The 15675-nt window shown below is 42.6% G+C and overlaps 1 protein-coding gene across 3 annotated transcripts in view; it reads left to right on the top strand.

Moving 5' to 3' along the window:
- MYZAP (myocardial zonula adherens protein) overlaps positions 1–15675 on the top strand; it is a 174744-nt gene that overhangs the window by 51900 nt on the left and 107169 nt on the right. For all 3 annotated transcript variants that reach the window (XM_033919900.1, XM_033919899.1, XM_033919898.1), the window contains exon 3: positions 7581–7667. In XM_033919900.1, the coding sequence (XP_033775791.1) occupies positions 7581–7667 (87 nt within the window). The remainder of the gene's footprint in view (positions 1–7580; positions 7668–15675) is intronic.

Genomic DNA, 15675 nt, shown 5'->3' with positions numbered 1-15675 from the left:
CTAACCACTGTTGGAGGTGGAGGTATCAGATGATGATCATATAATGAGCAAAGTGTCCTAATGGGCTTATGTAATGTAATTATAGTAGATAAATATAAAGGTGTTTCGGTATAGAGTGTCTTATGAGCTAAAACTGAGATCATAAGCTGAATCCTATATTGAATGAGGAATTGGGAGCCAGTGATAGCACATCAGTAAGGGTGTTACTGAGCCAAATTTGTGGGCTTGACAGAAGTTGAGAATCAATATTCACTCCCAGCAATTTAGTTTCCCAACTAAGAGGGATCTAATACCAACAATCTTGGGCTTACATTGGGAATATCATCACTCTAGCCTCTCTTGCCTGGTTAAACAATTTTGAAAAAACAAAAAAAGCACTGTGGTGTGGCGATGTTCCTTAATTGGACTTTATTAAGAATGTCAAAGTTCCAAAGGTACAATAAAATCATCCACATAAAATAATATCATCCACATAAAAATAAGGGACTCCACATAAAAACCTAAAGGACCTAGTCCACTAAGGACGCACGACCCAACACGGTCCGTGTTTCAACAAAAAGTCTTCTTCAGGGGTCCCTGAGGATCCTATGGTGGTGAATACATGGAAAAACTATTATGTGGAGAGCTTCAAGTGAAACGCTGCTAACAAACTAAAACAATTTTGAATATCATTCTTTCTCTGTGTACATTTGTAAGAAAGCTTGCTGTATTTCTGGTTTTGTTTATGGGAAAATTCCCCCTGCTGATTTTTCTATGTCTTAGAGATGTGGTATAGTGCAGAGCAATTAAATAAGCAATCTGAAATATGAAGATAAATAACTTCTGAGCAAGTTGCAGTGTGGGTTGTTTTTTTGTTTTGTTTTGGGGTTTTTTTTTGGGGGGGGGAAGGAGAAAAAAGGAAAATGCTTTTTTCTTTGTTTTCAAGCTGAATGATCTGCCTTTTCTTATTGGGCACATTTGAGATATCAAAGATATAAGCAGAATAATGTTTATCAGTGTTGTAACTGGAGAGATGAACTAACGAACATGATAATGCCTTCAGAATGTTTTAATTCCTCTGTTAAATGTGCAAAATAGAAATAAGTGCATAGAAAAGCTCAGAACTACTAAAGTACTGGAACTGTGCAGAGAGAATCAGGCAGTTATGAACTGTTGCATGGGCTTCTATGTGGATTCAGTGATGACCTGCAGGATCACATGTCCTTGTATGTGTTGAGAAGGCTTTTCCTACTCCCTGGCTTCTTATATAGATGTATTTTTTTTATTGCTACATATATAATGAGTATTATTAACAGGGGATGTATGATATTAAAGATAATGATATAGTTATCTAAATATAATACATGCTTTAGGCATGTGTAATTATATATTACAATTAGATATGGGAAGAGATTTTGGTCTGTGAATGCTTATATGTCAGCAGTATTACTGAAGTTATTGGAAAATGTCAGTTTTCCTGTTTCTGGAATCCATTGTTGCTTTGGGGCATTCTTTTTGCATATCTTTTTTCTTGTTTGCCCTACCATATTATATTTTGACCTTTTCTTTGGAAGTAAAAGGTGTACATGCAATTTTATTGGATCCAGTTTGTCTGTATCATCTTTCTATTCAGCTGCTTATAATGTACTTATGCTTTACATCAGGAATTTCAAAGTCCCTCCTTGAGGGCCGCAATCCAGTCGGATTTTCAGGATTTCCCCAATGAATATGCATTGAAAGCAGTGCATGCACATAGATCTCATGCATATTCATTGGGGAAATCCTGAAAACCTGACTGGATTGTGGCCCTCAAGGAGGGACTTTGAGAGTCATGTTTTACATGTATCCATATTACATTACATTACATTACATTAGGGATTTCTATTCCGCCATTACCTTGCGGTTCAAGGCGGATTACAAAAGGTTAATTTAAAAAAGACAGAATTACAATGATTAGCTAGAGAGGTAAGTTGTAGATCTTAAGAGCATTTAGAGGTCGTGTTGTTATTGCTGTTTCAGGAATTTCTTGAAAAGTGTGGTTTTTATTTCTTTTCTGAACGTCCTATAGTCTGGGGTGGTCATCAGAAGGTTGGAGATCTGGTTGTCCAGTCTTGCGGCTTGAGTGGCTAGGAGGCCGTCGTGTAGTTTTGTTCTTTTTACTTCCTTGATTGGGGGGGGTATGAATGGGGAGTGCGTTTTTCTGTGTCTGGTACTGGGTGCTTGGATGAGGCGATTGTTCAGGTATGATGGGCTGTCTCCGTGTAGGGTTTTAAATAATATGCAGTAGAATTTGAATTGGATTCTTTCTTGGATTGGGAGCCAGTGTGAGTCTATAGGTCAAGGGTGTCAAAGTCCTTCCTCGAGGGCCACAATCTAGTCGGGTTTTCAGGATTTCCCCAATGAATATGCACGAGATCTGTTAGCATACAATGAAAGCAGTGTATGCAAATACACTTCTCCCTCCGTATTAGCTGTGATAGGGGGGATTAACAGACCCGCGAATACAGAAAAACCACGAATAACTTTTTCATATGTTGTTCACTGTTTTCTATCAAAAAACCATCGTGAATATGGTGAAACCGCAAATAACATGGTGGAAGACCTGGCCTGTTCCTGAAGGAGAGGAAAAACACATAAGCAACACAAACACAGTGAAGAAAGTGCTGGGAATCGGCGATTTTCTCTGTAAACGCTTGGAATCGGCGATTTCTCTATGCAAGCTGATGTTATTGGGGGGGAGGAGCCAGCAAGCTAAAAACCATGAATAATCGAAACCGCGATTGCTGAAACCGCGAATACGGAGGGAGAAGTGTAGATCTCATGCATATTCCTTGGGGAAATCCTGAAAACCCAACTGGATTGCAGCCCTCGAGGAGGGACTTTGACACCCCTGCTATAGGTGGTCCTTGTAATGGTTGACAGAGCAGCTCTCTGATTATAAGTTCATAATGATGGTAGTCACTGATTAAAGGGTGATTCCAGAAGAGAAGCTGTTTAACGTTTTGGTAGGACAGTTTGTTTTTAACTGCAGGCTGAATTATTTAATATTTGTTGCTAGTTTTGCTGGTCTTTTTGCAGTAATCCACTATCAAACACTAACTTCCCCTTTTACAAAACCGCGAAAGCGTTTTTTTATGCGGACTGGCATTCTGAATGCTCTGCACTGCTTTCGACACTCATATAGAGTTCCTGTGAGCGTCGGGAGCAGCGCTGGGCATTCAGCGCCCCAGCCTACGCTAAAAACTGCTTTCGCGGTTTTGTGAAAGGGGAGGTAAATTAGAGAGCAGTAGTTTCTTCTCTTTCCCCTGCTTACCCCATCATTCCCAACATTTCTTTGATCCACGGCAGGATTCAGTCAGGAAACTGCTTGTCTTTGAGCTCTGTGACTGGATCTTTTATTGCAAGAAAGGACAGAAGAGAACAGGCCTCTTGTGAAGTTGCCTGGCAATGTAATCCTGGCATGTACAGTTCCAGTACAGTTTCCTTTAGCATCTAATGTAAGTCATTTTCTGCAAAGCACTGTTTTTTTTCCTTATGGTTCAATTTCTCCCAGGAATGAGGGTTTCTGTTTACTGTAGTTAGAAGTACGAGCATTTTGCTATCTTTGGTATTGCATTTACTATTATGTAAGTAAATGAAGGCTTTTCTTTGGGAGAGGAAATAATTGAATCTGAAATACAGTACTCTGTTTTGAGTTTCCTCTGGTGTGCTTAGATAATAATAATGTGTACTGTGGGCTCAATACAGCCTTTGCCTTTTTTACAAACAACTGATGTGCTTCAGAGATGTCTCTCAACTGGCACATGCACACCCAGATGTAAATGGGGGAAGAATTAGCCTATTGTCATTGGAATTGCTCTGTATTAAGTTTTGTGTTCTGCTGCCCATCTGCATTCCGGAACAGAAGCCAGGTCACTTTCTTTGGTTTGAAGTTGCAGCTCAATACTTTTGGAGGACTTCCTAGGTTACTACTGCTAGGCTAGCTTTGCTTTTTAAGTTTGTAAAGTAATTGAATATTGGAAATCGAGGAACGAGCTGCTGTACAGAGCATTAAGCCAAAGCTTTAGTCTGGAAAAACAGGTTCATTTCAGGAATGGAACAAGGTGAGTTCTGTAACTCTTGAACATTGGCTAACATGACTCAGAGGGCAAAGGATCTACTGGCATGAAACAGTTGAACCCAGAAGTAAGAACTGCATCTGAAAATAAAATGTTTATTATGTATTTTTTTCTATATACATAGGGTTATTTTATTGTCATATTTTTATGGGACAGTATCCTGAGAGAGACCCCCCCAGTCCTTTTACATTGCATAATCTGTACTATATAACACCATCTAAATTCCTGAGTGCACTAGCATAAGGAGGCGGTAGATTTTCGGCTACCGAGCGCTATAGCGTGCGGTAATTTTGTGCGCGTGCTAAAAACCCTAGCACACCTTCGTAAAAGGAGCCCTGAAATTTATTACCGGTACACATCTTTATTTACTAACTTTCTAAATAAAACTTTTACCTTTCTACTTATACTATGCTTTTTAACTTCAAGTAGTTAGAGGTTGAAGCTAAACTTTACTTATACCTGTAATTATTGAGCTTTTAAAAATTTGAAGGTTGGGGGTCCTTTTACTAAAGTGCATTAAGCATTTATCACACAGCTAACACATTTATTATTGTTTATTTTAGGCATTTATATACCACCTATCTAGGTTATCTAAGCAGTTTGCAATCAGGTTCTCAAGCATTTCCCTATCTGTCCCAGTGAGCTCACAGTGGGACAATGGAGGATTGAGCAACTTGCTCAGGGTCACAAGGAGCAGCGTGGGATTTGAACCCACAGCTTCAGAGTTCTGAGGCTGTAGCTCTAACCACTAGGCAATTAGGGAGTTATGTGGTAGTTCAACTATGCATTACTTATTTTGTTAATTTCTCTGTTGGGGTATGGCTTGAGAAGAGAGAGAGGACATGGAAGCCATTTGGCAGTTAATTCATTTATTACTGTTTTTCACATGCCAGTCGAGGGAAAACCTCTTATTGCTCATCCTTTGGTCTCCAGATTTCATGAAAGGACTTTTCAATGTTAAACCACCTATCAAGCCTCCACCTGTCATCTGGGATCTTAATGTGGTTCTTTCCAGTTTCTCACCTGGAAAGTTGTCTTCCTTATTGCTCTCACCTCTGCCAGAAGGGTCAGTGAATTACAAGCCTTGGTAGCAGATCCACCCATAACAATTTTTCATCATGACAAAAGTGGTTCTGCGCACACATCCAAAGCTTCTTCCGAAAGTTGTCACCGAATTTCATCTCAATCGCAGTTGTTCTACCAGTATTTTTTTCCTAAGCCTCATTCTCATGCAGGAGAAACCGCTTTGTATACTTTGGACTGTAAGTGTACTTTGGTCTATTACATTGACAGGATAAAACCTCATCGTACTTCTCCCCAACTCTTCATCTCATTTGATCCAAACAAATTGGGGTATCCTGTTTCCAAGAGAACGATTTCCAACTGGCTGGCTGCCTGTATTTCATTCTGTTATGCTCAGACTGGACTGGCACTAGAGAGTCGTGTCACAGCCCACAAAATTAGAGCTATGGCAGCTTCTGTTGCTTTCCTCCGATCTACTCCCATTGAGGAAATCTGTAAAGCTGCCACCCTGGTCCTCAGTTCATACATTCACTTCTCACTATTGTCTGTAGTCTTTCTCCAGACAGGATGGGCACTTCGGCCAATCTGTATTACAAAATTTATTTTCCTAAAGGCCATCACTGCCACTATCCCATTCTTGTTAGCTTGGGGGTCACCCATACGTGAGAATATGCTGCCTGCTTGTCCTGGGATAAAGCACAGTTACTTACCGTAATAGATGTTATCCAGGGACAGCAGGCAGATATTCTCACAACCCACCCACCTCCCCGGGTTGGCGTCTCTTAACCGAGGGACTGCGCACCTACGTCGGGCGGGAAGGCACTCATGCATGCGCGGTGCGGGTTATTGCAAACTTTCCAAAGACTTAAAGTGGCGATGCACTTTTAAAGTGGTCTGTACTGGGGCTCTGTCGGTGACGTTATCCATACGTGAGAATATCTGCCTGCTGTCCCTGGATGACATCTGTTACGGTAAGTAACTGTGCTTTCTCAGTAGATACACCGTATCATCTTTACTACTGGTCTACGTCTTTACAGAGATCCATTTACAAAGTATATATTCTTCTCAATTACTTGTTTTCAAATTAAAAAATGTGTCTTTGCTTATTTGTAAATGGGTCTCTACCAGAGCCTCTTAATTCAGTAGCATAACTTAAAGAAATAACTGCTTCTGAATTTTATGGGGACGGATGAGATTACATGTGGGGATGGGATGGGTTTGATTTCTTGTAGGGATGGACAAGGACAAGTTTCATTCTAGTGGGGACGAGTTTGGTTTCTGTCACCATGCAACTCTCTACTCCTCATTGAACCATCTGCTCCTGGGTGACTGTCGACTTCGCCCCCCCTTCTTAGTTTGAAAGCTTCTCTAGCTCCTTTTTAAATGTTAGTCCCAACAGCCTGATTACATTCCTTTCTTTTATGCTCCACTTAGTTTTTCTGTCTTTTTTGTACTGACAACTTCCATGTGACGTTTGTGTGTATTTGATTCTACTAGAAAAGATACCCAACAATAGTGCGTATGGTATGAAAGCATGAAAAACACCAGTTTTTTGATCTCTCATGGAGCCCATAATTAACTGTAAAATAGACATTCAAGTTACAGTTTATAAAACCTTAAGAACATAATGTAATATGGCTTAAACAAAAAAAAAATAGGATGTAAACACTTGCTGTCATAACATCAAACTGAAGTAACCACCAACTTGTTATTACTCTACAATAAACTTGTTGTTGTCCAAGCCTTAATTACCCAAGTTTTGATCTTTTTCCTAGAAGTCAACAATATCAGTTTCCTAATGCTTCTCGGCAAAAGACAAAAGGCAGGTAAAAGCAGATTAAAGTTTGCAGTTGCCATGATAGGAAGCTGTTGTAGATTTTGAAGCAATGGCATAGTTATGATTTCCTCAATGATGAGCTGCAGGAGGATCTCCATGGATGGATGGATCATGCCACCGTGTCGGCCACTGACTAATGGCAACACGCACAGTGAGGAATCCACCCTGTGATGTTTCATGGCAGAGTACAGGAGTGGTTTGCCTTCTCCCGTGCAGTGTGTGGCTCCACTACTTCGCTGCTGCCCAACATAGGGCCCCTCAGCCTACAGCACCTGGTATTCCCAGATGATCTCCCATGTAGGTACAAGCCAGGCCCAATCCTGCTTAGCTTCCGATGGCAAGAGTGGGCCTACTCAGGGTGGCCAGGCCGCAGGCGCGATCTCTGAAGAGTCCCCATTAAATTATTTTATGAGCACACTTTGTAAATGATTGGAGCAAGTGATAACTTTATTGATTATAGCTGAAAAAAAATAAATAGGAAAGAATAGGAGAACTAAGGAAGCGTTTGTGGAATTATCCAGTAGTTTGAGCTAGCAAGAAAATGTTTTTCAGAGTAAAGGTTACTCTCTGGTTAGTGTGATGTTCCAAGTTTGGGCTCTTGTAATTGAATTCTGTTTTTACAGGAAGAAACAACAAATACAGCTGCAAGAAGGAGACGGAAAAATGGCTTGTTACATTCTGAACAAAAGGGAACAGACCAGCCTGCATTGGTAAGATGATGCATTAATTGGAAACTTTACAAAGATAAGTTCTTGGTTGATTTTGATGAAGCTTTGATCAAATCATTTTGGCCAGAAAAATGTTTTATAACAGACGCATTTTAACATATCTGCTTAGAAGCTGGGGTAGGAGAACTGTCAGGGTAATATTCAGTGCATACCGGTCTGAAAATTTAGGTGATAATCACTCAGTGTTGTAAAGGAAGGAAAAGATCTCAGTAATGCTAGCGGACGTTATTTATTCAACCTCCGTGCCATATAACACATGATCATTGATCAGAAAAACCTTCCTTGTAATATTTGTTATATCCTTAATACGCTATCTGTAACTAACGTAATAATATATGCTTATAAATATTTTCTTGATTAAAATATTGTGTGTTCAGTGATTACTAGCAGAGCTGGAACAGTTCAAATTCTGTTCTATCCATCACAAAAAAGGAAAAAAATGAAAATATTTAGAGTCCATCTTATATGCAAAACCAGAAGCGAATTTTATGGCTCAACAAATCTGATATCAGGAAAACTCAAAAAAGAGGGAAGAGACCCAAACAATGAAAATAGCTGATCTTTTCTAACCCTAAAGCAGGGGTGAGAGGAAGAGACTGCTCGAACCAACAGTATCTAAAGAAATTATTAATAATAGTGATAACGGGAACTGCATTACGGGCTGTTGACAAATGCGCAGATCTGGTATGGAATTCGACTTCACTCTCTTCTGTGTGGAATAATCCTTTGGTTAAAATCCAAGGTCAATATATAGAGTGGAAGTCCTGGATCAAGCGGGACATCTGGTCCTTTGCACAAGTGATGGTGAATTCTTCCTTGATGTCATTCTCCTGCCTTGCTACCACTTATCGTCTTCCTGCTACTTATCATTTTCGTTGGTTACAACTTCATCATTGTTTATCACTCTTTTTAAAACTCCATCCACTATCGTCATTATCCCCAACTATAATGCATTGGTGTTCTAAGTTCTGTGGAGCAAAGAAAGAAGCATCATCATGGTATCATATTCTCCGGGATCATAAATTTACGGCTTGCTTATCTCTCCAATCGACGTGGGAGGAGTCTGCTCACATCACCTTTGATCTTCCTACCTGGAACTTGGTTTGGAGTTCCTTGAGACGCTCCCTCAAATCCTCCTCCATGATACAGCAGTCGTTCTTCTTTTTGCATAGGGCCTATTGGACCCCTCATAAGCTTTCCCTCATTGATGTGAAATGCACTAACAAATGTTGGTCGTGCACTTTGGAGGTTGGCACATTTGCTCACATGTTCTATCACTGTCCTATTGTATATATGTTTTGGTCTAAGGTCTGGGTGATAATTTGTGGGTACTTACCTATCACATCTCCTCTTTCATATGCTGCAATTGTATTTGGTGCTCATGCTTTACCTGATGTTTTGGATAAATATCAATCTCGTTTACTGTACTGTTTACTTCAGACAGCTCACAAATCAATTCTGTCTAACTGGAAAGATTCTTCATCTTTAAATGTAAACTTCTGGTGGAATTTAGTCTGTCTTTATGCCAAATTTGAAAAAGTCGCTGCAGAGAAATCTGGTAATCTATCTAGTTTTAATCAGACTTGGGCTCCTATTATAGACATGTGTTAGTTCATATATTATGGTTTCACTCTGTGATAACTGTTGAATACTTTCCGCTGATGTTACAGTTCTGCATCCTGGTGTATTCTATCTGTTATTTGTTATTTATCTTCTCTGACAAAATTTAATAAAAAAGACTGAACACAAAAAAAAATAATAGTGATAAACGGGGAGCCCTCAGTCACACAGCTCGCAATGGGGTTTTGCAAAACCCCTAATGCGCCAGCTGTCACATGTTTATACCCACGAGGGTGTAGTCTGTGAAACATCCCCGGGCTCACCCGTAAGTGATCAAAACAGTGCACCAAACAGTGTGCTAATAGTGCAAAATAATAATCAACAAAAGGTGGTAAGAGCTGTCTCTGCCTCTCATCCGAGGGTGCAGAAGCAACCAAAATCAGCCAAAAGTGCAGGTGTGAGGAACAGGCAAACAGTCTGTGAGGTACTTAGTTTCTCAGTGGTCAAAGCCGAAAGGCTTATCCAAACATGTCCGTCCAACGGAACTCCATTTCGAGGGTGCAACGGACTCCCTTCCTCAGGAACCAACTGCTGTAAGCTCCAAATCACTTAAACACCCGCCTGGATGGAATAGTTGAAAATCTGACCATGCCCGCAAAATTTAAAATTAAATGGCACAATGCCACTCAATGTAGTCATTGAGCCCCAAAGGATGTACATTGGAGTTCAAAAATCCAGTATTCTCTCCTTTGCAGGTGAATCGTTCTGTCCCCCTCAAAGTCTTCAGCAATCTGTTCAATGATACTCCACCGTAGATCTGAAAAAGAATGGCAATACTGAGTACAGTGGAGGGACCATGCGGGAACTCATCGATTGGGTGTTTATCCTACTTCTGTGCTCAATGAGGCGTGTCCTGATGGTTCTCTGAGTACGCCCCACTAGTGCTGCCCGATTTAGGAAAAAAATTTTGATTCGATTCAGCCTACTGAATTGGTTTTTCGATTCGATTCAATTTTCCTGCCCAATTGGGTGTTTTGTTGTTTTTTTTTCAAACATCCTGGTGGGTTTATTTTATAACTTCTTCACCCCTTTTATAGCCTCTTCACTCCCTTTGCTTTCTCCTAACCACACTGGCGCTATGGTGTAAACAAAATAAACAAACAAAAGACTTTTCCCCTCTCTCTTAAATCCTAGCTCACGTTTGCAGTCTAACATCAACTCTGGCAGGATACACGTTTCAAATCTGACATATTGTAATCACAAAATGGAAAATAAAATTAGTTTTTCTACCTTTTTGTTGTCTGGTCATTATTCAAATCTTGTTGGTCCCAGGCTCTGGTTGTCTTCTGATAACTTGCTTGACAGGGTCTCCTTCTTTCTCCGTTCTAACCATCCATCTGCCATCTCTGTCCTCCCCTTCCGTTTCCCTTCCCTCCCCTTCCGTCTCCATCCACAGATCCACCTTTTCTTAACTACCCTTTCATCCAGCATCTCTCCCTCCTTCCCCACCACCCCAGGGTCCACCATCTCTCCCTTTCTTTTCCCAACTACCCTCCTATCCAGTATCTCTATCCCCCCTCCACACCATCTCTTGTGTCCAACTTCTCTCCCTTTCTGTTGATTCCCTCCCTAAATCCCATTGTCCATCATCTCTCTCCCTCTCCTCTATTTTTAGACCCATTATTTCTTCTTCCCCAAAGTCCGGCATATGCACGTCTCTTTGAACCCCCCTTCCTTCCCTCCATGTACTTCTACACCAGGGCCCCCCCCCTGAAGGCCTGTCCCCCCCTTGAAGGCCTGCCTATCCCCCCCTGAAGGCCTATGCCACCATCCCTGGCCTGTCCCCCCTTGAAGACCTGTCCCCCACCCTTGAAGGCCTGTCATCCCCTGAAGGCTTTTCACCCCCTTGAAGGCCTGTCCCCCCCCTTGAAGGCCTGTCCCCCCCCCTTGAAGGCCTGTCCCCCCCCTTGAAGGCCTGTCCCCCCCCTTGAAGGCCTGTTCCCCCCTTGAAGGCCTGTTCCCCCCTTGAAGGCCTGTCCCCCCCTTGAAGGCCTGTCCCCCCCTTAAAGGCCTGTCCCCCCCTTAAAGGCCTGTTCCCCCTTAAAGGTCTGCACCCCCCTTAAAGGTCTGCACCCCCCCTTAAAGGCCTGTTTCCCCCTTAAAGGCCTGCACCCCCCCAAGGCCTGTCCCACCTCCTGAAGGACTGCCCCACACCCTGGGAAGGCCTCCGTGTTCCCCCCCCCCCCCCCAGAAAGGCCTCCGTGTTTCCTCTGGCCTCCCCGCAGCCTGCAATGAAGATCACAGTTACAGCGTCTTTACTAAGTGCTTTCAGCTCTTTCCTCTGCTGTGGTCCCACCCCTCCTCTGACATCAGAGGCAGGATCGGACGGAGGAAAGAGCTGAAAGCACTTAGTAAAGATGCTGTAACTGTGATCTTCATTGCAGGCTGCAGCTATAAGGTAAACGCTGCGGGGAGGCCAGAGGAAACACGGAGGCCTTCCCAGGGGGGGGGTGGACACGGAGGCCTTCCCAGGGGGGGTAGACACGGAGGCCTTCCCAGGGGGGGGGACACGGAGGCCTTCCCAGGGGGGCAGTCCAGGGGGTGCGATTCGATGCGATGTCCTTCGGGGAGGCCAGGGGGGAAGCCGACAGCAGCACTTCCCAACTGACTCTCCCTCCTGCCCTCTAAAGCAGATGCGGCAGCGGCTGGCCAGCAAGAGCAGCGCTGCCTCTCCTGCTTGAGGGGGCGAGGGGGGAGGGTCCGAATCCGGAAGCCGATTTTTAAAAAATTTAATTTGAATCGATTCACCCGAAGTGAATTGGTGAACCGATTCGAATCGTGAATCAGGCAGCACTATGCCCCACATACACTAACTGGCATGGGCAAATGATGATATAAATAACCCAGGTGGATTTACAATTGGTGTTAGCCTTGAGAGGATAAATCCTACAAGTCTGATGAACCCATGACTCCCCTTCAGTAGTAATTTTACAGATGTCACATGTCTCACTGCATTTACTGTGTCTACCCCCATGATGCGAAGTACTCGTGTCTGATGTAAATTTTGAGTGGACCACATAATCGGCCACATTCTTAGTACGCGAATAAGCAATACAAGGGTAGTCTTGAAAAATGGGATGTAATTGCAGTACATGCCAGTGGCGCTTGATGCTATAAGCGATATTCGCTGCTTGATCTGAAAAAGTCAGTTCGCAAATAGTTTTAGTGTCTTCAGAAGTGTTTGATTTATGTAGACTTATTAATAATTTCTTTAGATACTGTTGGTTCGAGCAGTCTCTTCCTCTCACCCCTGCTATAGGGTTAGGGAAGATCAACAAATCTGAAACAGTTCTAATCGTAGTCATCTCATCACATAAATAGACCATTTCAGCACAAAAATTGGCTTTTTGTATAAAACCAGCAGATACTCATCTGGCAATAAGGATGCTCTGTTTCGCCATATGCTTCATCTGGAGTCTTGACTTGCCATCTGTGAAGACTCATTCATTTTCTAAAATGTAATTCCTTCTTCATTGTATAATAAATTACCCACATTTCAGCAACCCTGCTTAATATTGTTTGATTATTTCTTAGGGAAAAATGCTAGCACAAATTTGCACCCACTTTTTTTTGCCTTAGGTAAAAGTATGCATAAAGTTTTGATTGTTCAGAACTGTCTGTGCTTCTCTCCTGTGATCTCTACTCTGGGACCACCTTGTAATTCCAATAGGTAAAAGTATAGGGGCATTTTTACTGCTTATAGGGTGATAAAGCCCATCAGAAGTCAGCTCAAAGGATTATGGCACCCTGGGCCAACATCAGTAGTACTTCCCCCTCCTCTCATAGTTCCCTTCTAGCCAGCCAGATTCCCCCCCCCCCCCAACTTAATGGACTGCATCAGCTGCTTATCAGCCAGCCTGGTATATCCCATCTCTGACTTACCACAGGGATCCTAGGGGCAACAGGGACAGGAGTGTTCCCTACTCTCTTCTGCCCCAGTGGATGTCTTCAAAATGGTGCCCCTGATCCCTAGTGGCAGTCTAATAATACTGCTGATAGGGGGTTCAGGTTGCCCATACAAGGGAAAAAAACCTGCTTAGATCCATGTTTGGAATATGTAGTATAGCAAATTTTTAATAAACATATAATCCCTTAAGGCAGCTTAAATCCCTATCAATACAGTGGTACCACAAGACTACAACTATGGATCAGGATGCCATTTTGAAGAATGGAGACCAGAGAAGAGGGCATGGGGATTGGTTCTGCCTTGTCACTCCCAGGACCCTTGAGGTGAATCAGGATTTCTGTGGGGGTTGGGGTGGGGGTTGTCAGTGTGGGGAGATGCAAGACATGGGGAGGAGTAGATGGGATTGGAGCATTGGACCCACTGGAACACCAGAGATTTGAGGTCCCTGAAGTAGAAGATTCCCAGGGACCTAATAATTCTTTGCATGCCTGGGAGGAGGGGTGTGGGAGAGAGCTGGCGGTGGTCCCAAAATTGCCTCTTTGTCCAGGCTGGGCTCTACCTGAGATGCAGGGTACTGTGGGGAGGGAGATGAGGAATGTGCAGCAGATGCCAGGCAGCCAAAATAGAGAACTACATGGAGGAATGACGGTTGCGAGAATCCTGTAGAAGCCGCTAGATTCCTGTGGGTATGGGAGAAGTTGCCATGGGATTTCCATGGGGATGGAAGAAGTTGCTTTGAGAGACTTATAGGAGTGTAGGTAAAATCTCTGGTGACTCTTCAGAATGATGCTTGGAATGCACTGAGAGGCAGCTGTGACACTAGACTGAGGCTTGGAACACTCATTAGTTGAATAGTGAATACCATACAAAAAAACATGGGAGGCTTAAGTTGGGAGAAATCAGAGGGCTGTGAATAAGTAAATAAGAGCATTGACTCCTATGGGTGGGGATGGAATGCATACAGGTGGTATGGTACAGGTGGGTATGGGTTAGATTCCACTGGGGATGAGGGGATTTTGTCCCTGTGCTACTCTGAAGCAGCCTCTGTATCCCAGCTGTCTGTTGTGCCTGCTTCTGCCTGACTGGGTTAATATAAAATAAGTTAAGCTGAGCTGGTGACATTGGAGGCAGAGGAGTTTGGAGCCCATTATCTCTGGTGCTGTGAACCAATATGTAAGCCGGTTCATAGGCTAAACTGTCCCTGAAGCCTATTTTCTGAAGGTGAAACAATGATTAACCTGTGAAACCTGTGATTGTTTCTCTTATCATCCTTAGTATTGATGGTTCCTCACAAATGAACACTTTGGCACAATAAACCTTTTGGTTGGTTATTTCATGCTGCAGAGCTGCTTTAATGATATTGTACCATCAATTGCCTGTATCACTAAAGCAACTTTACTTAGGCTGCTAGACCAGTCCAAAACAGTGGGTTATGCTCCCTAGCCAGCAGATGGAGGCATTGACTTTTAAGAAGGTCATCATTACTTATAAGGATTGGTGCAGACCTGAAATTTGTTACTGTTTTCTGTCTCCTGGATTGGTGCAGCAGGATTGTTGTGTGGTCTGGCTCCTGGTAATGCAGTCCTTTGTTAAAAAAGTGTTTGATATGGCGCTGGATTGTCAGCGCACTGGCGTCTGGCGCGCGATTATCCCGTCATCGTTTTTGATGGTGGTAAAATCTTGGGTTCTATTTGATACAGATCAAATTACATGTAGAATCATATTTTTCAATTTTGGATTGTTTGAATGATTACTTTGTGAGTCAGGATGTAATATTAATATATATAACTTTTAAAACCAAAATATAAATTTTCATCTATACAGTTTTTGGTTCTTTTTTTGAACAGTGCTGGCATTTGCTAACTTTAGCCATCTCTTCCTGCTAAGACATGTACTTTCTTTGAAGTAGTTGTTTGGGAAGTTCTTTTCTCCCCTCCAGTAACTGTAAACATTTGGGGCTCCTTTTATGAAGGTGCACTAGGGGCTTAACATGTGCTAAATTGCCGCATACGCTAGTCGCTACCGCCTCCTTTTGAGCAGGCAGTAGATTTTTGGCCACCTGGTGCGTGCGTTAAAAACGCTTTGTAAAAGGAGCCCTTGGATAAGCAATGTGAACATCTTCATTAATGATAATGAGTTAAATAATAGAGATTTTAAATAGATTATAATGGGTGTGTGTGGTGCAGTGGTTAAAGCTACAGCCTCAGCACCCTGAGGTTGTGGGTTCAAACCCACGCTGCTCCTTGTGACCCTGGGCAAGTCACTTAATCCCCCCATTGTCCCAGGTACATTAGATAGATTGAGAGCCTGCCCCGGGACAGTCAGGGGAAAATGCTTGAGTACCTGAATAAATTAATGTAAACTGTTCTGAGCTCCCTTGGGAGAACGGTATAGAAAATTGAATAAATAAATAATTTGGTGTCTTAAAAATAACAGACACGAACAGTTGCATCTAATCCGTTA

The sequence above is a fragment of the Geotrypetes seraphini genome, chromosome 14, assembly GCF_902459505.1.
Source record: "Geotrypetes seraphini chromosome 14, aGeoSer1.1, whole genome shotgun sequence".
Classification (NCBI taxonomy): Eukaryota; Metazoa; Chordata; class Amphibia; order Gymnophiona; family Dermophiidae; genus Geotrypetes; species Geotrypetes seraphini.
The sequence above is the reverse complement of the archived record's forward strand: the minus strand, read 5'-3'. Positions and strand labels throughout refer to the sequence as shown.